Source organism: Carassius carassius, chromosome 9, assembly GCF_963082965.1.
Source record: "Carassius carassius chromosome 9, fCarCar2.1, whole genome shotgun sequence".
Taxonomy (NCBI): domain Eukaryota; kingdom Metazoa; phylum Chordata; class Actinopteri; order Cypriniformes; family Cyprinidae; genus Carassius; species Carassius carassius.
In genome coordinates, this window is record NC_081763.1 from 14,168,090 (window position 1) to 14,194,590 (window position 26,501).

The following is a 26,501-nucleotide window of genomic DNA, read 5'->3' on the forward strand; positions in this document are numbered from 1 at the left end:
CGGGCTCTTTCTGCAGGGAGGAGGAGTAGGAGGAGTAGGAGGAGAAGGGCTGGTGCTGAAGTTTCTGGGTCACTCACGTCGCAGTAGACCAAGACAAGCAACCATGACTTCAACAAACATGTTTCAGGGACTTGATAGTAGTGGCAAACCAAGTTCAAGGTATGCTGACAGTTTATCTGGAACAAGCCGGTGTATGTGGTTTTGGTGTTGACACTTGCCTGTGTTAATCTGAATAATAATTTTGATTCTTTAGGAGAGTCAAACACAAATTTTAGCATGGCTAAGCGCAGCATGCTAACTCTTATTAGTGACCCGAAAAAGCTTGTATTGGATTTACAACGTGTGTTCAGATTACTGGATGTAACTGCACTAACAATGTGCACTGTTGTGTGTGCTGTTAAATATGATATTACATCTTGTGATGCGGTCAATATTATGTGTTAGTCGTTAGCGGCGTATGCGCCGAGGCTCAAAAAGAAGGTTTGTGAGCTACATAGACGCATTTTACTCTTAATCGGAAATGTATTAGAAAATTAAAATGATGTCAACCTTAAATATAAACATGAATTTATGAATAAATATGAAGTTATGCACAATTACAGACTGCGAAGTTGGCGCATTTGCTTAAAGTGTTGTTGATCGTGGACTAAACTACGCCGCAGGTTTTGGTTAGTGTGCAGGGCTTTAACTTTTTTTAAAGAAATACACTAGTTATCACAATTTATCTACAACTTTGATGGCCCATAAAAGCCTGACCGCCTGAACTTCTTGCTGCAATTGCGCTGTTCCGCCTCACAGATGGGGTGACGCTGTACATTTAGCTCTTTATTAATCTACACATTTCAGTAATGAGACAAAATGTATAGTATTCATGCAAATATCTGTATGTTGTCTGTAGAGTACTAAGACCCCCAGGAGGAGGGTCAAGCAATCTCTTTGGTGGTTTTGAAGAAGACACCGCTGCCTCCAGAAGGCCAAACAAAATGTCCTCTTCTATTTTTGCACCTCCAGAAGAGACCCGAGGGGGTCCCAGACGCTCCAATCCCCCAGGTGAGCTTTCAGGAGACACCGTGTTTCTGTCTTGGGCCTCTTGCACTCTCTGAGTGAAAATCATCACCACACTGTTATTTAGTTTTATGTGTTCGAGACTCTCTCGCTCTTCCTCTATGCAAACCAGGGCACTTTGCGTTTGTTATCATGTCACCAGAAGCAAAATCAGAACCTCTACCTCAGTCTAGCAGACTAACCAGTCAGTTAACTGTGAGAGATCATACACAGACTGAACTGATGAAATAAGACGTCTAGAGAGGGTTTAAAGGTCATAGTGTTAAAACAGGCCTGATCTGAAGTTTAAAGTGCTGTTAAACGTTGTTTAACTTTGAGGCCTTAAGTTCTGGGTTAATGCTGTGTTTTATTATTGGTCGTTACGATACTGATTATGTCACTGGTATCATTACTACGGTTTTAGAAAAGACCAAATAGCCACGCAAAGCAGGGTTATTATCCTTAATTAAAACTAAAACCAAGCTCACCTATGGACTTGTTTAAAAAGATTTTGAAAGAAAAGGTTTCAGAATTTTTCTCTCATGCAAATGTAAAACATCTTGTGTCTTAATCTTTACTGCTGTAATATTCATTTTGTTTGTTTTTAATTTGTTTTTGTTTTTTATCTTGTCGTGGTATTTATCTTTAGTCATGGTATTGAAGGTGGAGAGAGAACTGTTCATTCACTCCCCCCACCCACAATTCCTGCCGGCCCAAGACTCGAACTCACAACCCCTCGATTGCGAGTCCGACTCTCTAACCATTAGGCCATGACTTCCCTTCTTATGTTCTTCTTAAAGATCTTATGTTAACTGAAATTAAATTAACTTGATGTACTAAAATAAAGCTGAGCTGAAATAATACAGCTTTACAGACAGACACAAATGCTCTTAAAGTGGGTATAGAAAATACCCCCTCCCCCCTATAATAATAGCATTTTGTTGCTTTGCAGCCTAAAATGAAGATGGACACTGTTTTTTATCTTTTTCTTTTTTTTAAATCCAGCTTTATTTACTCAGGGCAATTTATGAGATCCAAGTGAGAGATATACACTCACCTAAAGGATTATTAGGAACACCTGTTCAATTTCTCATTAATGCAATTATCTAATCAACCAATCACATGGCAGTTGCTTCAATGCATTTAGAGGTGTGGTCCTGGTCAAGACAATCTCCTGAACTCCAAACTGAATGTCAGAATGGGAAAGAAAGGTGATTTTAGCAATTTTGAGCGTGGCATGGTTGTTGGTGCCAGACAGGCCGGTTTGAGTATTTCACAATCTGTAAAGTATGGTGTTCCTAATAATCCTTTAAGTGAGTGTAATACCAACATATCAGAAAAAAATAAAAAACCAGAATCACTAAGTTGGAGAAGCATCACCATCTTGTGTCAGTATTTTCTTTGACCATCTTTTGCTTTTATTACAGCCTGTAGTCTGTTGGGAGATGTCTCTGTCTCTACCAACTTTGCACATCTAGACACTCTCCTTTGCAGGAATGCTTAGGTAAATTTGATGGTGAGCGTTTTGGACTGCAGTCTTCAAGTCGTTGCACAGATTTTCAGTGGGGTTTAAGTCTGAACTCTGACTGGGCCATGCAAGGACATTTACCTTATTCTCCTTCAACCTCTGTGTGCTCAGTTCTGCTGTGTGCTTTGGGTCATTGTCATGTTGGAAGGTGAAACTTCTTCCCATTGACATCTTTCTGGCAGAGGGGAGAAGGTTTTCTACAAGAATTTGACAGTATTTTGCCCCATCTATTTTTTTCTTCAATCCTGACAAGAGCTCCAGTCCCTGCTTCCGAGAAACCCCCAGAAAAGGATCCTACCACCTCCATGCTTTACTGGAGGAACGCTGTTATCTGGGGACTGTGAGCTGTATTAGATTTCCACAGGACATATTGTTTGCTGCTGTGGACAAATAATTCAGTTTTCGTCTCATCTGGCTCTGAATCTTTGAGGTGTGTTTTGTCAAAGCTCAGTCGTGTCTGCATGAGGCCTTTCTTGAGGAGTGGCTTTTTTTTTCTTACAACCCTCCCATACAAGCCACATTTGTGCAGAATCTGTGATATTGTTGTCACTTGCACATAATCACCACTCTTTGTCATAAATTTCTGCAGCTGCTTCAGAGTTGCTGTAGGTCTTTTGGTCGCCTCTCTGAACAGTTTTCTCATGGATCTTTCATCCAATTTGGAGTGACGTCCTGATCCAGGGAGGGTCTGTGTTGTAGCCTACCAAATACCTCCCACTTCTTAATAATAGACTTCACTCTGCTTCTAGGCATTGATAAAGCCTTTGAGATTTTTTATTTTTTGTATCCATCTTTTAACAGTGCTTCGTCACCCATAGTTGACTGTTTGCTTCAGTTGCACTACCAAGGACTGAAATGCTCCAGGAAAGATCTTTTCATGCTGAGCTGATCAAAATGTCACAGCTGATCACAGTTGAAAGTCTATTGCTTTGTGCGCCATTGATAAGGTGCTTAAGTAAATATGATTGAGCTTACAAGTATTTTTTTAGGAGGGGGTTATGCTTTTAATTTTTTTTTAAGACATGTTGGTGTTATATATTAGGCTTGGATGTTAAGTAAATACAGCTACATAAAACAAAAACTTTGTCCATCTTCATTTCAAAGCAACAAAATGTGATTATTTTAAAGGTGGGGGGTGATTATTTTCTGTACCCACTGTATATAAGACAAGCATGTTTAAATTATTAGAACTCTAATTAATATATAGCTCTAAAGATACCACTGCATAATTATTAATAGTAAAACCAGAGAAACTAATTAGTACGTGGGGTGACCCCAAATAGTCGACGATTCGATGCTTCGATTCGAGGAGCCTGATTCGACTACCAATCTAACAGTCGAATATTCGCGGGGTGTTATTGATTATGCCATTCTGACCATATGTGAGCGCTCAATGTCTGATTTCACATAGAACATGTGTTTTTTTCCCAATAAGTTAATATTGAGCCTATTATGATAAAGCTGTAAGAATTTGAAAAGAAAGAAGCTTCAAATTAATATTTTAAAGTGCGTGAATAAATCCAACCACCCATATAGATTTATGTTTCACTTTCCATAATCCGTGACCAACAGAGGAGCATCTTGGCGGCAGGGATTTAAAACTTTACCAAGGCTCAAACTGACACGGGCAGTGACTGGATTTTTTCGAACAGGTAGGGTTCAAGTGATTTCAAAACATTTCAGCCGGAGTATATGTAATCGTGGATATATTATTTACCTGATAAGATACATTTGGTTTTGAGTCAAGTGTTTCATTGTAGTACTTTTTGGGATAAAGCCAACTTGGTCAGGATGAATAATAGTTGAAATACATTTGTTTAATCTTGTTGCCAAAATGAACACTTTTAAATCCGAATTGAGAAGAGAAATTGGACGAAAAGAAGACACATCAGTCTCATCTTTGCCTTTCTTAAGGAGTAAAGAAATATTGGCGGAGTATAGAGAAGAGGGATATTCCTGCTTAATGAAGGAGTGATTGAACATCCGTAACATAAGGGGTACAATTTTATCTGCATATTTCATATAAAATTCGAAACTGAAGCCATCAGGGCCAGGAGCCTTCCCATTAGGAAAGGCATTAATTGCGTCCATTAACTCTTGAATTGTAATATCAGCATTCAAGATTTCCTGGTCTGCTTCACTTAATTTTGGGAGGGAAAGTGAACGAAGAAAGTCATAAATAACCTCAGATGATACAGACGTCTTAGATTCGTACAAGTCCGCAAAAAATTCCATAAAGCATTTATTGATATCCTTTGGATTAGTCAATATTTTACCATCCTTGTCAGCTATACTATGAATTGATCTACTGGCATAAGAACCCCTCAACTGACGAGCTAATAATTTATCTGATTTATCCCCAATCTCAAAATGTTTCTGCTTAATTTTTAATAACATCTTATTCACCTGGTCTGACATGATCTTATTATATTCATATTTAAGTGACCTAATGTCATTTAGAACACAGGAGTCAGTGGTATCCCTATATAATTTTTCCAACTGGGCAAGACGAGCATCTATCTCTACCAAGCGTTTCTGTCTGTGTTTCTTTACTGCTGACTCATAAGAAATTATGTGTCCCCTCATCACAACTTTAAAAGTTTCCCATAACACCGAATCAGAAACATCTCCTTTATCGTTGATGTCTATAAACTCTGTCAAAGAATCCAAAATATGCTGACTAAATTTTTCATCAGAAAGGAGGCAAGTATTAAATCTCCAGTTATAACTTGGCTTTGCCCAGCCGAAATCGATATTACCGAAGATACCGTAACAGCAGAATGATCAGAGATCAGTATATTATGCTACTTTGATGAAGAGACATTCGATAATAATTTAGAGTCTATAAAAAAAAAAATCTATTCTTGAATATGACTTGTGAACATTGGAAAAGAATGAGTACTCCTTATCGGCCGGATGTTGAACCCTCCAGATATCAACAATATCCAGTGACTCGGAAAGATTTTTAATGACTGAGGTAGACGGATCGTCATAATTAGGGGCATAGAGATTTAAAAAAGTAAAATGTTGAGAAGCAATTATGCCAGTGATAAGAACATAGCGGCCGTTAGGGTCTGTTAACGTAGATATATGTTTAAACGAAACTGAGTTACGAAATAATATTGAAACCCCTCTGACTCTGCACGAAAAGTGGATTGAAATACCTGGGAAGTCCAGTTACACTTCAAGCGATTCTGTTCACCATTTTTAATGTTCGTCTCTTGTAAAAAAATTGTCAGCCGAAATGGAACGTAAATATGAAAACATTTTAGCTCGCTTGACCTGACTATTCAAGCCGCGCACATTCCAGCTGGCTAGTGTAATATCGCCTCCCTGTGATGAAATCATACTAGATGCCATTTTACAGCAAACAATATTAATTCAAATGAAAAAATTGAATAGCACAGATGAAATGAAGGGTGAACATAGACAAACAACCGTAAACACTGAGTACAACCCCCCACCCCGTCCCAACCGCTTCCCCAAACCAAGCAGTTTAACAAACCCATATTTACTGTAGAGCCGAAAGGCAACACAAAGAGTAGCAGCGTTGCAAAAAAGAAAACGAAAAAGAGTAGGCTATAGTAACTGAGGTTAAACTACACCTCAAATCCCATTAAACATTAAAACAATAACAGAAAGAATAATTGGACATCAGAGAAATAAACACTTAAAAAGTACTGTCACACTTTTGTGCTCTTACCTGAATAAAGAAAAGAAAATCAACAAGCATGCAGCTCTAACTTACTGACTAATTATAGAACATAGTTATGAAGACTGCACCGCCCTGACCTCATCAGTGATAGAGTCAGCAAAGTCTTGAGCCTTTTCAGCAGAGTCAAACACATGTTTGGATGAGTTGTGAGTCAAAGTCGAGCAGGGAAGAGCAACCCATGTCGAACATTCGCCTCCTTGAGACTTTTCCTCACGGCATTGAAAGCCTGACGCTGCTTCAGAACCTCGGAGGTGAAGTCCGGGAAGATGAGTATGCGCGCTCCGTTGTACATCAGAGGCGACGACAGCCGTGCAAGACGCAGAATCTTCTCCTTATCCGGATAGTGATGCAATCTGGCCACCATGGTCCGAGGACGAGAATGTGCATTTCCAATCGGGCCCGTGCGATGGGCACGGTCAATCTTCAGGCAACAATATCGTGCATATACATTACTGTGGTTTATCGCATGACCGAATAACGGCAAATGTCTAATTTATAATTTGTTAAAATCATTTGTAGATTAAGAAGTGAACGAGTGTATGAATTGAACATTTAATGACATTTGTAAGCATCAATTAATGATCCGTTAAGCATTATATGTTTATGATTTATTAAGCTTTTAATCATTGTAAACTGTCAAAATTATTTGAAGATTTGAAAAAAGTTGAACATTTAATGACATTTGTAAGCACTTCAGTTTACAAGAAATTAAATCTGTTTATTAATCTGTTAATCATTAGGTACTATTTAATAAGTGTATTAAGCACATTCTCTTATTTATAGCTGTGAAAATATATATTCAATAATGATCTCATTGTTTATAGTTTATTAATGAAAGTTATTATAAAGTTTTGCCTCATTTTTAAATGACACACTACTTATGTTTTAACATAGTAAGAGTTCAGAAATCAATATTTGGTTGGAATAGTTGTACTTGCCTTGTATGTGCCTTGATTCATGCGCCCTTCACAAAGACAAATGTGTGTGGTTCCAGCTTTGCTGAAGCACCCCTTAGATCACTGATCCTCCACCAAATTTCACAGTGGGAGAAATTTAAAACAAAACTAATCCAGTATATATTTAAACATTCAATGTTCTTTTTTTGCAAAAATACTTCGCAAAAATGTAATTGCAGGTATTTTTACTACTAAAAAGTACTTAAAATGAATACTCCAAAATGAAAATTTTGTCATTAATCGCTTACCCCCATGTCATTCCAAACCCGTAAAAGCTCTGTTCATCTTCAGAACACAAATTAAGATATTTAGGTTGAAAACCAGGAGGCTTGTGACTGTCCCATTGACTGCCTAGTGAAATACACTGTCAAGTAGGGCTGGACGATTAATCGAAAAGTAATCAAAACCGAAATTCATAACCTCTAACCGACGTAATTTTCCCATGTCGGTTATTTCGGTTTTTTAATCCTGTTAATACTTCCCCCTTAAAAACATACTAGCGCGTGTGTAGCCACATGACTCTGCCCCATCTAGTCAGTGTTATAAAATCAAAACACGGAGGTGAATGCCGGTTAAACACACAGTGATGGCGCACGAGCGGTGAGCCTTGAGTCTTCACTAAACTTTGTCAGTTGTATTTGTTTTATGGTTTGGACATTCAAGCGATTCGATGATTGGATGTGTATTGTCATATCGAGCTACCATGTTTGCGCAGCTGCATTGTGGCACAAACACTCATATAAACAGTAGATGTGAAGATCGCGCGCACAGAGGAACAAATAAACTAGTTGTCAGCGCTGTCCTGTGATTTATCACTAAAGTAGCTTAGAATCTCAAAACTTATTATAGCATGTGTGTGTGCAGCGGTTGCGCTGCGGGTTCCCGGTTTGTGTCCGTTGTCGGACTGTTCTGTGTATTTTAACTGTAGAAAAGGTTGTTCCGAGTCGAAACTTCGATACAGAAAACTACATCAGTATATCATCATAAACGCAGCCGTTTTTGTCTTACGTGAACATAAACAGATGAGAAAGAAAACACACATGTGCAGTATTTTTGCTTGAAGAGACAACGGCCTAATAAACGCGCTGCCTGTCATTAATGTTCATCAAAGAACAAAAGAAAATCATTCACTGATCTTGACTGAATATATTTAATAATATATATTTAATATTTAGTAACCCTAATTTGTAAAAAGAAAACTATGCACTACTATGTGTTTTTAAACTTTCAATTACAGCTTCTGTACCTGAAATTTTGTTTAGTTGTATTTATTTATGATATTGCTAATTTATTTGTTTGTTCCTATCTTATTACTGACTGGTTACTTGTCTTTAACACTTTAATATTTGAAATTTATACTAATTTAGTTGTTTGCTCTGGAATTTTTTTAAAGCGCAGGCAAAATTCCTCCTGCAGTGTTTTGCTCATGCTATTCAGCTGCAACAGAATGCTTTGTAAAAATGTTTGACATCTAAATGTTTGACTTAATTTTTTTTTATATTGGATTTTTTATCTTATTGGAATCAAAACTAGGAATCGATAAGTAGAATCGGAATTGATAAAATTCAAACGATACCCAACCCTAGTAAGAAATGTTATGAACATAGATAAAATAACTGCTGATAGTAGTGTTGTCAAAAGACCCGGTACTTCGGTACCAAGTCGGTACTAAAAAATTTTAAATGTGACGGTACAAGGTTTCTTTAAGTACCGGTAGTACCGAGGACCCATTCAAACCCGGTTCTGGATGCATGCAGCGCTATGATTCCCGAGAAGCAGAACACGCGGACGTAATCTCAAAATCCAGTTATGAAAATGAAACTTACATTTTAATATGGACAATCACGGAATTTGTCAAGGTTAGCATAAATTAATCAAATCAAATCTCCATATGGACCAGTATCTGTAAATGTTAAGTCGCAAAAGTTGGTTGAAATCTGCATCCTGCATGATCTGCGCGTCTCTGTGTGAATGAATGAATGGTTTGTTTACTACATAGACTGAAGCCCATGACGCTTGCAGTAATGAGGACATACAACATCACCAGAACTGTTCTGAGTCACTTCACAAGCATTTTACCGTTTCATTTGAGTAAAACCAGTGTCAATTTAAAGGTATTCACGGAAAACCGTCAAAACAGCCTCTACATTGCGAGTAAATCACTCGCATATGTGAATAAATTTGACTAAGGGCGAGTAAATTATGTCTATTGTTAGCCATTGTCTAATAAATTCTTAGATTTTACTCGCCAGTGTCTGTGTGTTCGAGGCTATTATAAGATTGGCGCAGATATATTTTCACTCGCTGAACACTGACTGAGCGCTTCAGAGTTCTCTCTCCATCAAGCGATCTGTACTTTTCAAATCATCTCAATGGACGCACAGTACACCTGTATTTGCCTCTTTTACTGTCTATGGTATTTGCCGAACTGTAAACTCTGTGTGAAGGAGCACGACTCGCCGTCGCTTTGCTGATAGCTCTGTTTCTCACACATGCAAAGAGAGAGAGCGAGAGTCTTACCACGCTGAATCGACATGCTACATGTAAACTATATTCTTTGTTGTCTTCTCCTGTCAAAATAATGTAGTTCATTTAGAATTATTCATGTTTTAGAACAAGCAGAAGATATGCCGGTTTCTCCGGTAGTGGGCGGAGCTAATGCGCAAATGGCAATTTCATTGGCTGGCACTCATCTTTTACCGTCCCTGTTTTGATTTCAGCAAATCAGTTCGACCGAACGCAGACAACTTGATTAATATTCATGAACCCAGCAGCTCATCAATCCATAGTGCATTGTATATTGTTAGTATGGTAGTAGAATTAGTAGTATCATTATCTTTTAATAATAATTATTATGATATATTACTATTTTTTTTTTTTACAGAAACCCTCAATGAACAAAAATGTCTTAAGCATCACCCCCAGTCTTAAGTTCAGATAAATGACAAATATGCATTCATTACAAATTCATTTTTACATAAAGGCATTGTGCTAAAAATATTACTATTATTTTGTAAAATGTATGTGATACTGCTACTACTGTTAATTAAAAATTAATCACACAATATGTCTTCCATGTTTTAATTTTAATAAATTTTACCAAAAAATAAAATGTGTTTAAATTTCATAAATTAAAAGACAAATTAAATTTGGGTGAAACTTGTTTACTGTTTTTCATAATTATATTACTTGTAGAAGAACTTTAAACACAATTGTAAATAAGTATAAAGAATGGCATTGGTTTTATTTTTAGTGATAAAAAGTTTTTTTTTTTTAATTAGCATATTTTTGTGTTTTGTTTTGGTACCGAAATTGGTACCGAGAACCGTGGATTTTCACTGGTATCGGTACCGAATACTGAAATTTTGGTACCGTGACAACACTAGCTGATAGTCAATCATATTTACAGTACAAACCTTGTCAGTGAACTATGAGGGCAAAAAAACAAAACAGAAACAAAATAATCATTCATTAATCGTAATCGAGGTAAAATGTTCAATTAATCAAGGTTTTGATTTTAGGCCATAATCGTCCAGCTCTACTGTCAAGGTCCAGAAAAGTATGAAAGACATCGTCAGAAAAGTCCATCTGCCATCAGTGATTTAACCGTAACGTTATGAAGCGATGAGAATATTTTCTGTAAGCAAAGAAAACAAAAATAACGACTTTTATTCAACAATTCATTTGTCAACCGTCTCCTCTGTGTCTCTCCAAATCACATATGCTGCCTATGCTCTTCTGTGTCAGCTGTGCCACAAGGATGCACGGTTTTCTTTCAGATCAAAGCTAAATACACATAGAAACAGTGCATCCTTGTGGTGCGGCTGATACCAAAGAGCGTAGGGCATAGAGCATATAAGCACAATTATACAGTAACTTTAATAAATAAGCACAAGTCAACCTGCCATATCAACCAAGACCACAGGGAGTTGCCAAAGAACTGCATATAAACTACAATAAGGATCAATTCAGAATCGCTAAACACACCAAAATACATTTGAAAATTTTTTACATTCTGACGTGAAATGACTTTTTCTATGGAAATGACTATGGTGACCCATACTTGGAATTAGTGCTCGCATTTATCCCATTCAAAGTGCACACACACACTGTGAACACGCACACCCGGAGCAGTGGTTCTGATGAAATGGGGGAAAAAACTTCTGATTGTGTGGGAACTCAGCAATCTGAACATATTACTTAATGTACGACTCCTGTATATCACTATAATCATCTTTACCTTATTTATTCGTCATCCATCAAAATGTAACTAGTGCGACACTGGCTAACTTTATCCAGTCAAGAGCTGTAGTATGTGTATCATATGCTCATGTAGCAGAGCAGCAGTTCAGTCTGAATTTCACACAGTGTGATGAGAAACAATGGAGGATCACTGAGCCCCCTAGTGGGTCGCGTCCCCACCCACCCCCGGTTCTTAAAACATTTAAGCACCTACAAAAGGAACCTTTGGTCAGTTGATGAATTGACACCTATTTAAAAAGGTCTGAGAATGTATTTATATGTACATTTTTGGGAATGTGCATCATGTGATCTTGTATAACTATCATTAATGTATCTCAACAAACTGATTTATGTGTCTCTTACGGTCTCAGGTGGAAAAAGCAGTGGGATATTTGGGGACCCAGAGGCTTCTTTGACTCACGGCAGGCATGTTCCCCCTGGTGGAGCCTCCAGTTACATTTTTGGGGGTGCGGAGTCGACCCCACCTTCTGTGAAAAGTCAACATCCCAACAAACCAAAGGTAGTCCAAACCCAGTAGACTACTACAGTTTAAAAAAAAAAAGTACTTTTGAAAAGGAGTGTATGTGACTCACAAATTCATAATTGTTTGTTTTCCACAAAGTTTTTAAAATCTGAAAATGTCCACCCATTTCTGCTCTAATGCCCTTTTATTCTCTGTAGGACAATTTAAGTGTGGGTGTACCTGCTACTCCAGATCCACCAGGTAAAGAAAACCAGTGATTTACCTCACATAAGTCATCTGTTCTCCACAGTCTTTATTGTTGGCAGGCAGTTCCCTTTCCCACTGTTTTTCTCTCAGGTCCAGCCCCAGTGCCTAAGAAAGTTGAGAAGGTGGAGCCAGTGACCCCTCAACCAATGCCTGAAAAAGAGCCAGCAGCCCCTGCACCTGCAGCCAATCAGAATTCTGAGGCAGCAACGTGGCAACCAACAGAAAAGGACCACGAGCCACGCCTTGGACCCCGCCCTCGCTCTCACAACAAAGTGATCAACCCACCGGGAGGAAAGTCTAGTGTGGTTTTCTATTAGCCCTAGCCATCAGTCTCTTCTTTTCTTCCATCTGCTTTTAACCTGTACTAAAACTTATCTTTCTCATTTACTTTCTCTGTAACTTTTTTTTTGCTTTTTTTTTTTTTTTTTGCTTTAAGTCTGTCACTCTTCATTCCTTTTTTGATTCTGCACTTTCTGATTCATTCCTCACTTTCCCTTTTCCTTTTCATCGAATTCGAATCACTGTTACTCTTGCTCCTAAAACTAAATGGTTGTTTCCTTTCAAATGGTTTGCATTGACTGTTGTATTTTTATGTGATAATGTTTTGTTAATTTGCTAATGTATTAAATGCAAGTTTGCCTCATGAATCTGAGCAGTCTATGCAGTGTTCAACTGGTACCACTGTTGGTCGCCAAAGCAAGCTCTTCAGTATCGGCATATTCAGGTCTCCCTTTGAAACCCTGTGAATGTGTTCTGATGGCAAATTCTTTTGTGCAATAAGATGACTTCCCTTCTCAATTTTTTTTTTTTTTTTTACTGTGCTCTTGCATTTTTTTTTTTTTTTTTTTGAGCAAGACACAAAGCCAAATGTAAAAGTAGTAGTTTAGATGGTTAACCAAATGATGGTTACACAGTTTTTGTAACTGATAATTGCCAAAGCACATATGACAATGATTAAACACGTACAATCACGCATCTTTGACAATATCACACTAATAAAATGTCCATATATGCATTTGAATGTAACCAGAGACTGTTAAACTAAGAGAATAATCTGATATGCCTGATGCTGTACTTGAAAAGAGTTGCTGCGCCATTGATTCTTTAATACTTGTGTGAATTTGGGCCTTTCCTCCCATTAGCCATCTACTTTATTCTTTGCATGTCAGGTGAAAGGTAAAATATGAGTCTGTGAGTGAGTGAGTGTGTGTGTGTGTGTGTGGGTATTTCCCACATGACTAGTGCCGTCCCTGCCCAAAATAATACTTCAGTGGTTGCTTGGCAATGTGACGGGATACTATGATGTCACAGAGGACTGTTTCATACAATGCACCTCTTTATTGTTCATTTGTATGCAATTTTGTATTGCTTTTTTTTTCCCATGACAATAAAAGGTTGTTTTACCATGTTGCTTGAAATAAACTGAAATCTCCACTTAGAAACTGATGTGCATGTGCTTGCTGAATTTTTAGGTTACTGAGTCAGGTTTGTGTTGTTTAAAGTAGGAGGTATCAGTGATTCTCAAGTACAAAACCGACTACAGAAAGACAACTTAAATGGTTTATTTAACACTGAATTAATTTGGTTTCATGTTTTTGTGCAAGGTCTTGGTCTCATTTTTCACAGAATGTCATCGTCAGATACAAAATAAATTTATACTTGCCATGTAAAATATGTATAAATATAACGATCTATTCAGCCCTACTTATTTCATAACCAGTGAAATATGGAAAGAGGACCTTTAGGATGGAGGCAGAATTTGATATTGCCAGAAATTTTTGGTTTGTGTAGCCTTAAAAGGTATACATTAAATGGTAAATGGTAAATGGACTGCATTTATATAGCGCTTTCAACAGACCACATGGCCATCCAAAGCGCTTTACAAGTTGCCTCACATTCACCCATTCACACACTCATTCATACACCGACTGCGGTGTCAGCCATTCAAGGCGCCATCCAGCTCGTAGGGAGCAGCTGGGGTTAGGTGTCTTGCTCAAGGACACCTCGACACTTGGTCAGGTGGACCCAGGGATTGAACCACCAACCTTCCGGTTTGTAGACAACCTACATGAACCACTGAGCCACTGCCGCCCCGGCATATGTAATGTAATGTAATAATACATTATTATTATTTTTTTTTAGTTTTTTGTTACTAGAGCTGAAACAACGAATCGATTTAATCGATTAAAATCGATTATTAAAATAGTTGTCAACTAATTTAGTCATCGATTCGTTGCTAAATAATTTATTTGCCGTAAGCGGCTTATTTCGTGCATATTTCAAATCTGCGGTGACCAAAGTGTGGCAGTAATGAGCCACCGGAGGATTTACTCAGCCAGTACAACAGGAGAAGTAGCGAATAGCCAATAGCTGGCCTCGTTTTATGTCACGTGCTTCCCGAACTGCGTCTGCAGCATTCAGCAGGATGTGGGAGTACTTTATTTTGAGCCTTCAAAAAAGAAGATTAACCTGTAAACTCTGCACTACTGAACTGTTTAAGGGACCGTTCACATATCGCGTCTTTTGCGCGCTCATGTTCGTTATTTCCAATGTAGGCGCGCAGTATGCGCGCTCATAATGGAAGCGACGCGGTCGCGACGCACCCGTTTTTCCAGGCGCGTGCGCACCGCATCGAGTTAAAAACATTTCAACTTTTCAGAATGCAGCAAGCGCACCGCGGGTCATGTGACAAGAACTAAATAATCAGCTTCATACTTTCCCGTAACAACGTTAAAAGCTCAGCCAAGATGAAGGAACAGCTGATCATAGCTGTATATGGATTCCCATTTTGAAATAAATTTAGTAGCAGAGCTACTGCAATCGATTTTTTGAGCTGCAAATCCATTTATCCTTTGCTGAAATTTCCGCGTCTTTAAGGAGAGAGCACGTCATGGTTGCTTAGCAAAGGCAGACGCCTCAGGGGCGCTTCTGCCCGAGCGTTTTGGAAAGAAGGAGAAAGCGGTGCGCCTAGCGTTTTCCACGCGTTTTTAGGCGCGATATGTGAACGGCCCCTAAGCCTTTTATTTGTGCAGATTCTCCAGTACAATGTTGTTTGCAAATGTTTAGTCGTAAAAGCTGATAACATTGCTTTTTAACAGTTAACATTTAAAGCTTTACAAACATGTTCTGTGATCAGTTTGTCGTTTACCAGTTCATAATTCAGTCGTGCAGCCTAATTATGACTGAATGAGAGAGGTAAATGTTTAAAGATATTTGAAATGCACTTTTTTTCTAAGTATTCACTGCTCTTTTTCACACAGCAGGTTTTTTGTGTGTCCGTTTTTTCTGGACAACCTTCTGATGGATTTTACTTTAAATTGTGAGTTCCATTCAGGTTTCATGCCATTGGCACTTTATTCGAAGGATTGTTTACAATTTCACAGCATAAGCTATAAAGCTGTTTCCCAGTAAATAATAAAATACAACGCACTGCAATCTTATTCTGTTTTATCCTTATTCTTCGTGAAAATATGTTCTGAAAGATTCCTTAATAAGCTTTGTTCGGGATGTTAAACTACTTTAGGAGCTCTAAGGACTGCCATGGTGAAAACATTATTTGAAATCTCCTTGTGAAATTTGCTAGAGTATGGGTCAGTGTTCTGATTGCAGAAGAGTTCGACAAAGGATTACTAACACATAATAAAACAACTCCAGGTATATTTGTGATGAGGATATGACAATGCAAAATTATTAAAATCTCTTAAAAATCTATGCTGAATTATAAAGACCCTTTATTAATAATTTACTTTGGGGGGAAAATGGAAAAAACTAAAATATAAGTACATAAACCGATTAATCGATTAATCGTAAAAATAATCGACAGATTAATCGATTATCAAAATAATCGTTAGTTGCAGCCCTATTTGTTACCCTCTGGTATATCTCATTTAGGGGTAACACTTGTGATTCTCTGTAGTCAAATGAGACCCGAAGAATATTCTTAAACAAATGAAAGTACTATGTTTAATATGAATATTATTAATTTTTTTAAATGTATTTTTGGTGGATTTCATGGTACTAGGCAATATTCACCTCTTATTATGCACCATTTATTTCTATATCAAATAACAAATATTAGAAAAATATAGAATTTTTTTTTTGTGTATTTGTAGTAGTTACAAAGTGCTACAAAAGTCACCAGGTTTTTTACCATTACATTTTTCATGATTGTGATAGTTTTATGAGTTTTGTTCAAGAATCAGTGGTCAGGTCAATACAGTGTTACAGAAATGCAAATTAAAAAAGTTTAGCAAAAAATAAAATAAAAATGGCACATGAATTTAATTCAAATGTACATTTTTGTTTCTTTGTGAATAAACTGCTGCAGACAGTGCCATACTGCGGTATTGCAATCCCATGTGAAGACGCGTGGGGGCTAGAGAGCAGCATGATGCAATCTGAGGGGTTTGGCGAGAACTTTTGCGGACGGCTCTAACATAATTGCCTCAGTGATACCTTAAACGGTTCCGATTATCTCCTACTGGAAAAGTGATCTTATATGTGTGGTTGCCTGGACCCCTGATTAATTTATCGGAGTGTTGAAATCTCGTTAAAAAACTCGATGTATCAATCAATCCGCCAATGTTTGCTTTTAATACTCGTTTACGGAATAAGATACATTAAATATAACAAAAACATAATTCATGGTGTTCCGCTGCAGGAGCACAGCGGCGGTCAGACATCACTCTCCCGGTCTGCTCCGTGCAGGCACTGTGACGTCAGCGGGCCCCTCCAGCGAGAGAGAGAGAGAGAGTCACCGACGGAAACAGCATCACGAGCCCCCGCCGCCCTGTCAACCACCGGATTCATTTGTAATGCCAAAAATGACCAGTCTGACATAACGCTAGAAAAGCAATATCCGATTGTCAAGGACAACGGGAGCCCGCGGGCCTATCGCACGGTAGCTATATTTATTCCCGTATTTAGGAATCGTTTTTATCCCCCTCCATTGATTTTTCAGTAATGGCTGGGCTCGCGGGCTGTGGCTGTTGAGAGGCAGGTGCATCGTCCGACAGACGCTCGTTGGGCGTGATGTGTGATGAGATGGATTTCGCTCCAGTGCAGCGATGATGAGACGGACGCAACCGGAGAATCACCGAGAATCCGCGAGACGCGTGTGATCGAGCGGGCGACACTCGGGCGCGGAGCACGGGCGGGGAACAGAACTCGTCCACTCGCGAGCGCTCCGTCTCATCAACACATACTGAACATTAAACGGCCGTACATCCCGAAACCCGGCTGCTGCCGGTGGAATCGGGTCGTGGACCGAAGTGGCATCATGTGCACCTGATGACTTTATCATGCATTTATAGAAGCCGTTTCGCCATTTCGATTCGTGTCTCCGGTGTACAAATTATTATTTCTCTAATAACGAGCTTCGATCAGACCACGCCAAGATGATGGAGCTGGACGAGGTGGTGTACCAGGACGATTATGGGGCCGTGTCGGTCATGTCAGATCGGGTGTCGGGCCTGGCCAGCAGCATCTACCGGGAGTTCGAGCGCCTCATCCAGAGCTACGACGAGGAGGTGGTGAAGGAGCTGATGCCGCTGGTGGTGAACGTCCTGGAGAACCTCGACTCGGTGTCAACGGAGAACCAGGAGCACGAGGTGGAGCTGGAGCTCCTCAGAGAGGACAACGAGCAGCTCATCACGCAGTATGAACGGGAGAAAGCGCTGCGCAAACAGGCGGAGGAGGTACACTATATTATCATCTCATCACACAGACATCCCATCATGCCCTTCATACAATGTCCTGTTCAAACCAGATTGTGTGTATTAGTTGATCGTAACTGGGTCTGCAAACAATTAAAAGAGCCTTGCAAACACCCTTTAACCCTGTTAAGTCTGGCACATGAAATAATATTCAGAAAAATCTATTTTTGTTGAAATATAACCTTAAAATGTTAACAAAAATTTGCATATGTGTTTTATGTTTTGTATTTTTGTCTTTTATGCAGGCTTTTATAGCCTATTTATTAGTGAGGATATGAAGCTCACTCTTAAGTAAACACCTCAATTTTATCCAAAGGCCCAGCTAAAACAAAACAAAAATGAAATTCTGCAATAACGCCTGTACCACAACCTGAAGGGGAACGATTTGAGAATAATGCTAAAAGGCTTTTTACAATAAGGTATAAACTGTCAATCAGATGAGATGTAGAAGTTGTGTGCAACAGATATTCCAGCAAAGTGGTGATCATGCTTGCTGATCATTTTGAGGCCTTAGAAATTAATGTAGAAAATATGGTACTGTAGGCTGTGCCTCTATCTGTACACATTAGTATGAAATATAGTCCTGTCATATGCATTACAGTTCTTCCAGCAACCCTTCTGCTTTGTTCCATAATGACAATTGTATTTGTTGCTCTGCCTTGCAGGACATAAATCTCTAAATCTCCTACAAAAGATTATGTCATACACGTTTGCACATAAATAATACGCAGACAAACACTCCTCATTTTTGGACATCAGCACCGGCGCTGCTACTATGACTAGACAGCCACAGGGAACAGATGCCCTTAATATCTCTTCACATGCATCGTCACTACATGCTAACATTCCCAAAGCATTTTCCAAACACAACTATATTATTGATTGCACAGCTGGAGCATGATTGGGATTCTTGTTGTGTTCCTCTTTATTATAGCAGAGTTTAGACAGCGTAAATGGCATGTGAGAGTGTTTCCTCTGTGAGCGCAAGTCATGGCTGCAGTTGTAAAGATTTAGTGTGTGAATATATAATGGAGAATGAGTGATGATAGATCTATCATAACTGAGCAATGATATTATTGTATCAAAAGACAGAAAGAAAGGAAAAAAAAGAGAAAATACAGACTGTTTTTCAGTATCACAGATGTTGCAGAAAAGAATGTGATTATGAAATGCAGTAAATGCAGTGACGCTTCTCACCCTTCACTTGATTACTTTCGTTTTGTCTTGGAATTTAAACATTAAAGCCGGCCACACTTATTTATTCTTCGATATCCATTTCTTTATTTTAAATATATTTTTCTTTATTATTTTTTTCATAAGAAATTTCTTTATTTTATTTTATTTTGCAGTTTTTATGCCAAAGAAGCTGCATTTTTAAATAATTCACTATTTTTTATTTTTTTTTATTTCTAGACCGTATTTATCATGCTCTCAGAAAATATGTTGATACTAAAAACTATATAATAATAATTTCAATTAAATCTATTGTGCATTTTCTCAGTTGCAACCACCTCTCCAAAAATAATAGATGCCAGTAGAGAATTTTGTGTGTAGCAGGTTTGTATCTACCGCAGAAAGAAATAGGCCATGGTTTAAAACAATATAATTAATACAATAAAATGGTTAAGTGTTAAGGATAGGTATTTAGTGTTTTATTGCAGCAATGCAAAGACATATGTGCTTGGGGTGCAGAGGACAAAAGTGGGAGGATGATGGGCAGGGAGGGTGATTATGGGTAATCAATTTTCTCATAGAAGGAGGCTGGCTGACGCTGTAACCCGATTCTCATGTTGTGAGACCGACAGAGAGCACAGAGCGAGTGAGCTAGTGAGGAATGGAGGGAGAGAGAGAGAGGGGAAGTAAACAGCACTCTCCAGTTTCGCATCCTGTGGGATTATGGCAGTAGAGTACAGTAGAGTATAATGGCCACAGTAAGAACATCCACCTCACTATTTCTCACTGTCTTCCTCTCATATAGACTCATCCATGCATGAACACATTCTGAACGTCAAACAGCTTGATAAAATACAATTAGCGATCCCCAGGGGAGAAATCGGTGATTAATTGAACATCATTACAATGAATTTGCATATTAGAATTTTAGTTGTAATTTCAGTTACATGACATCTAACAGTATAACAGTATGACATATAACAGTATAAAAGCTTAATTGATACAAATTATTTGTGACATGCATGAGGCATTCACATCTTTCTCATGTATGGTGGCATAACAGGTGCACTTGGCTCTACTCCAACTTGTCACATGTAATTTTATTCAATATTAAAATCTTATATCCCTGCTTAAAGGGATTGTTCACCCAGAAATAAAAATGTTGTGATCATTTACTCACCTCATGTCGTTCCAAACCTCTATGAGTTGCTTTCTTTTTTTGAACATAAAATTATACATTTTGAAGATTGCTGGGAATCAAACAGTTGGTGGTTGCCATTGACTTCCATAGTAGTAATAAAACAAAAAAAACAAGTGCAAGCAAGATTTAAATGAAAACTGAAAGTGTAAACCATGTCTCTGCACATTATTCATTATTTCGGGGGGATCCCAACCAGCCTGACACTGTAATATAATCTCATTCAATGTTGAGGGGTTTGGGGGACTATTGGCCCAACAGTTTCAGACAGACAGATCTATTTTGAAACACTAATTATTTTTATGTATTTCATTCAGTGTAGCTAGTGATATAGAAAATACACACTTCACCTTTACTGGCCGTTCATGATTAAACTGCAGGATAAGAAATATTGTTATGTCAAGGTATAGCAGGAAAGAACTCAAATTTGCAGTCTGGAATTTCATTATGAAAAGTATGCATGAAATAATATGTAATGCCTCTATTATCCCATATGTAGACATTCTTCTGATATGGGTTGTATATAGTACACTGACTTTATAAGTTAAAACACTCATTAGAATGACATGATCAGCCTGGTGTGATTTGTTCAACGAAGACAGATTTAAAATGTTATAGTGTTCGAGTGTGTTTGGTTTTTCCCTCTCTTTGCAGTGCTAGGATTACTGAATTCCAGGAGGCTGTTTGTGGCTGGGTCGCACTGCAGAAAGAGCCTATTGTGTTCCTGTTAAAATCCTTGCAGCTCAAAGTCACCACACACTGCACTTGGAGTGTGTGTGTAATGTGTGACTGTATTGTATTTGAAGAACAATTCCTTCTCCAAAATGCTTTTTGACCTTGTGATGTTCTGCTTCATACCGTGGTTATGGATCATTTTGCACTGAAAGTCAGTTAATTTGTATATACACACTCTAGCAGGGGTACTCAAGTTCAGTGGCCAAGGGGGCCACATTTGAACCATGTAAAATGTGAAATTTACAGTTTGCATCATAAGAATTTAATACAATATTTGCAGTATTACTGATTTAGAAATGCAGTTTATTACATATGTAACTCTTGCTTTTACTTGTCCTATTTAAAATAATATTGAACATGAAAATAAAACATTACAAAAATGTGGAACAAAAAAGTGGATAAACACTTTGTTTCTCTCTATAAATGCAAAAAAAAAAAAAAAAACAGAGTATTAAACAAACCAAGAATGTTCATTCTCAAATCAGTCTTCAGCAAATATTACTCACAAATTTCTTTAGAGAGAAATTTTATTTTTTCCTATACATGCCCAAAACATGACTGAGTGTGCATTATTGAGTGTTACACACATGTACACGCCTCGCACAGAAACCCTACATATGCATCACAGAAATAATATAACTCACAACATTTCAGGAAATATGGACAAAAACATTCACCTATCGCAGTAACTGAATAAAAAGAAGATAGAAATGTTTTGAATGATGAAACATGAAGACAATGAACACACAACATGACAATATATTGTTTATTTGTGTTCTTCAAGCCATCTCTGGTATTTTTTCTAATAATAAAGTATATTTATAATCTATCTTCTTTGTCTGTCTATTAATTCATCCATCCAGTTCAGGTTCTGGATCTGATCTTGTGTGAATGCGTTTGTTTGCATGTTAACAGAAGTTCATTGAATATGAAGATGTCTTGGAGGCAGACAAGAAGGAGTTGCAGTCCATGTTGGAGACTTTGGAGCTACAAACAAAACAACTCGAGCTGAAGGCCAAGAACTATGCTGACCAGAGTGAGTCTGTGCACTTAATTACATTTGTTCATACACACATGTTGACACAAACAGAGATTTGAGTTTCTTGCAATATGCATTTGTGATGTTCCTATCTTGCAGTCTCTCGTCTGGAAGATCGAGAATCAGACATGAAGAAAGAGTATAACGCCCTTCACCAGCGCCATACAGAGGTCAGCACAGATTTATAACTCAAATTAACACAGGGTTCCCAAGACAATGGAAAACCAAGAGGAAAAGGATGGCACAGAATGTAGGAAAAGTTATGAAAATGTATGAAATAATATGAAAGTTCATGGAAATTTCCATAGTGGATATACTTTTTACTAGTTATTAAATTTTTTTTTTTAATAAAATAGCTTTTTGTGATTGTGATCTTGAATAATTGATTTTTGGCATGGGAAATGAATGCAAACATAATGGAAATGTATTCATCTAAAGTTCTGGGGACACTATTAGCCATAACTCAAAAGTTACAAATACAAAGCTCCACTTCTAGAGAATTCAGCATATACACTCACATAGGTTTTTCTTTTCTTCAGATGATACAGACATATGTGGGACACTTTGAGCGTTCAAAGATGCAACAGACAGGCAGCAACCAGTCTGAATCTACAGGCTGCGGACGGGCGTGAGTAACTTGTATTTGAGTTTGTGCATTTGGAATTCATTTGTGTTTTGCATGTTTCTTTTGTTCTAGTAAATGACAGGTTTTGTTGGATGAATTCCTCTGATTAGTTTTAAACAGAATGAAATACTTCGAATTTTGAACCGCAGACTCATATTCTCTAAGTTTGGAACATCAGCTATGACTGTGTATTGCAGTTTGTACGTATGTATCAGATGCTTTGGATTTTGATGAAGCAAAATGGCCCATTATTGAAACAGTTGTCTTGGAGACAGCGTTGCTAGGCGCTGGGTGATGATGCTCAGTGACAGTCTGTCATGTCTTGCTTAGTCAGAGCTAGAGTTGTGTCTAGCTTTTAGTTATACTCGATTATACACACATTTCACACATTTCTTTTTCATTTAGTCGGTTGATGTCAACAGATTAAGCATTGAATGAGAACATTTCGTACATGTTATTAAAAAAACTGTCATCAGGCATTTTATTTAAAATCCAGACATCATTATTGTTTTAGTGTTTATGCAAGCAACAATTTATTTCATTTGTTGTTTGTTGAAATATAGATTTATGTCAGTAATTTTGGAAAATTTCCAGGACATTTTATCAATACCCTGATAATACTGATAGCCGTGATAATTTTGGTCACTATAACCGTGATAATATATTTTTACCGTTTCACCTCTAGCGGGGACATGGAGGGATAAAACTAAGAGCAGAGAATTAAACTTATGTATATTCCGTAAGAAATTGAGTAGTGCAATTGAGCAATTTTGGCGAGAATGATTGTGATTTTATTACATTCGTTGTAAATGACGATTGACCATGAATAATGTACAACCCGAATTCCGGAAAAGTTGGGACGTTTTTTAAATTTTAATAAAATGAAAACTAAAGGAATTTCAAATCACATGAGCCAATATTTTATTCACAATAGAACATAGATAACGTAGCAAATGTTTAAACTGAGAAATTTTACACTTTTATCCACTTAATTAGCTCATTTAAAATGTAATGCCTGCTACAGGTCTCAAAAAAGTTGGCACGGGGGCAACAAATGGCTAAAAAAGCAAGCAGTTTTGAAAAGATTCAGCTGGGAGAACATCTAGTGATTAATTAAGTTAATTGATATCAGGTCTGTAACATGATTAGCTATAAAAGCTTTGTCTTAGAGAAGCAGAGTCTCTCAGAAGTAAAGATGGGCAGAGGCTCTCCAATCTGTGAAAGACTGCGTAAAAAAATTGTGGAAAACTTTAAAAACAATGTTCCTCAACGTCAAATTGCAAAGGCTTTGCAAATCTCATCATCTACAGTGCATAACATCATCAAAACATTCAGAGAAACTGGAGAAATCTCTGTGCGTAAGGGACAAGGCCGGAGACCTTTATTGGATGCCCGTGGTCTTCGGGCTCTCAGACGACACTGCATCACTCATCGGCATGATTGTGTCAATGACATTACTAAATGGGCCCAGGAATACTTTCAGAAACCACTGTCGGTAAACACAATCCGCCGTGCCATCAGCAGATGCCAACTAAAGCTCTATCATGCAAAAAGGAAGCCATATGTGAACATGGTCCAGAAGCGCCGTCATGTCCTGTGGGCCAAGGCTCATTTAAAATGGACTATTTCAAAGTGGAATAGTGTTTTATGGTCAGACAAGTCCAAATTTGACATTCTTGTTGGAAATCACGGACGCCGTGTCCTCCGAGCTAAAGAGGAGGGAGACCTTCCAGCATGTTATCAGCGTTCAGTTCAAAAGCCAGCATCTCTGATGGTATGGGGGTGCATAAGTGCATACGGTATGGGCAGCTTGCATGTTTTGGAAGGCTCTGTGAATGCTGAAAGGTATATAAAGGTTTTAGAGCAACATATGCTTCCCTCCAAACAACGTCTATTTCAGGGAAGGCCTTGTTTATTTCAGCAGGACAATGCAAAACCACATACTGCAGCTATAACAACAGCATGGCTTCGTCGTAGAAGAGTCCGGGTGCTAACCTGGCCTGCCTGCAGTCCAGATCTTTCACCTATAGAGAACATTTGGCGCATCATTAAACGAAAAATACGTCAAAGACGACCACGAACTCTTCAGCAGCTGGAAATCTATATAAGGCAAGAATGGGACCAAATTCCAACAGCAAAACTCCAGCAACTCATAGCCTCAATGCCCAGACGTCTTCAAACTGTTTTGAAAAGAAAAGGAGATGCTACACCCTGGTAAACATGCCACGTCCCAATTATTTTGAGACCTGTAGCAGATATCAAAATTGAAATGAGCTCATTTTGTGCATAAAATTGTAAACTTTCTCAGTTTAATCATTTGCTATGTTATCTATGTTGTATTGTGAATAAAATATTGGCTCATGTGATTTGAAAGTCTTTTAGTTTTCATTTTCTTAAAATTTAAAAAACGTCCCAACTTTTCCGGAATTCGGGTTGTATTCACAGTAACTGTTTATGTGTGAGACAATATCGTGGAGAAATCAAAACAAATGAGCGCAACAGCACACAAAGAAACATACTGTGGTAAAAATGTTTTTTTATGTATAACATATGATATAGCCAAGCCAAGCAACATGAGACTACCAAGAGAGTGCTTTTTCCCGAATATCAGCACGATTGCAGATTTTACTTTAATTGTAATCATTCAATAAATGTGTAATAATCATTCAATTATCTCCGAGCAGCACACAGCTGTTTCGTTACTGAATGACTCAGCGTTTTTTAGTTAATCATGAGACAATGATCCATTCATAAAGACAGCACGTCTTGCTTCATTCTTGAATGAATCAGCCATCTGAATGAATCGCTTGAACTAATGACTCAAATGTTTTCCAACTTTTCTTATTTGAAAATGTAGAGTCTGGATAAATCATACACAATTATTTGCATGCCTATGATAGAACCACTAGTTAATGTATCCACACTTATAGCATGTTTGTTATCTACAAATTCGAATTTTGATGATCTGAATGACAGTGTATATTAAATGTTGATACTCATGCAACATATTAGTGTTCTAAGAATCTTTAATGGTTTTGCATCAGCAACCAAACATTTTAGTTAAAAGTTAAAGTCACTGTTGGCTCTCTGACCCCCCGGAGTTGTGACCTCCACAGAGGTTAAAAGGTCTCACATCTGTGACCCCTCTGTTTCTTCACTCATCACATTCCCGTCTTCCGCTTCGTCTTCTGGTTGCTAAGTCTCAGGGCAGGCACAGCCATGCTTCGCAGGCCCCGACTTCAGCCATATCTTCATTTTCCATCTGGGAAAAAAACTCCCGACCACCACAGAGTCAGAATAACATCTTTGGAGTTTGTAACAGTCTGCAAACGTCTGGGGACTGAGGAGACAAGTTGCTCAAGTTTAGGAATAGTAATGTTGTCCCATTCTTGTCTAATACAGGCTTCTAGTTGCTCAACTGTCTTAGGTCTTCTTTGTCGCATCTTCCTCTTTATGATGCGCCAAATGTTTTCTATGGGTGAAAAATCTGGACTGCAGGCTGGCCATTTAAGTACCCGAATCCTTCTTCTACGCAGCCATGATGTTGTAATTGATGCAGTAAGTGGTATGGCATTGTCATGTTGGAAAATGCAAGATCTTCCCTGAAAGAGACGACGTCTGGATGGGAGCATATGTTGTTCTAGAACTTGGATATACCTTTCAGCATTGATGGTGCCTTTCCAGATGTGTAAGCTGCCCATACCACACGCACTCATGCAACCCCATACCATCAGAGATGCAGGCTTCTGAACTGAGCGCTGATAATAACTTGGGTTGTCCTTGTCCTCTTTAGTCCGGATGA

General features: G+C 38.1%; 2 protein-coding genes across 21 annotated transcripts in view; both read left to right on the forward strand.

Moving 5' to 3' along the window:
• Positions 1 to 13,657, forward strand: LOC132149013 (jupiter microtubule associated homolog 2-like). The gene is made up of 5 exons (XM_059557879.1): positions 1 to 159; positions 899 to 1,050; positions 11,857 to 12,005; positions 12,167 to 12,209; positions 12,312 to 13,657. The coding sequence occupies exons 1-5, from the start codon at positions 104 to 106 to the stop codon at positions 12,530 to 12,532; spliced, it is 621 nt and encodes a 206-aa protein (XP_059413862.1). The 5' UTR covers positions 1 to 103; the 3' UTR covers positions 12,533 to 13,657.
• A 3,293-nt stretch (positions 13,658 to 16,950) lies between these two features.
• mapk8ip3 (mitogen-activated protein kinase 8 interacting protein 3) overlaps positions 16,951 to 26,501 on the forward strand; it is a 33,355-nt gene continuing 23,804 nt past the window's right edge. For 9 of the 20 annotated variants that reach the window (XM_059557886.1, XM_059557883.1, XM_059557881.1 and 6 more), the window contains exons 1-4: positions 16,952 to 17,911; positions 21,951 to 22,071; positions 22,174 to 22,244; positions 22,614 to 22,702. In XM_059557886.1, the coding sequence (XP_059413869.1) occupies positions 17,612 to 17,911; positions 21,951 to 22,071; positions 22,174 to 22,244; positions 22,614 to 22,702 (581 nt within the window). In that variant the 5' untranslated portion in view covers positions 16,952 to 17,611. Of the gene's footprint in view, positions 17,912 to 21,950; positions 22,072 to 22,173; positions 22,245 to 22,613; positions 22,703 to 26,501 lie in introns of all 20 variants that reach the window. The other 11 variants (XM_059557880.1, XM_059557887.1, XM_059557890.1 and 8 more) reach the window with 3 other exon arrangements.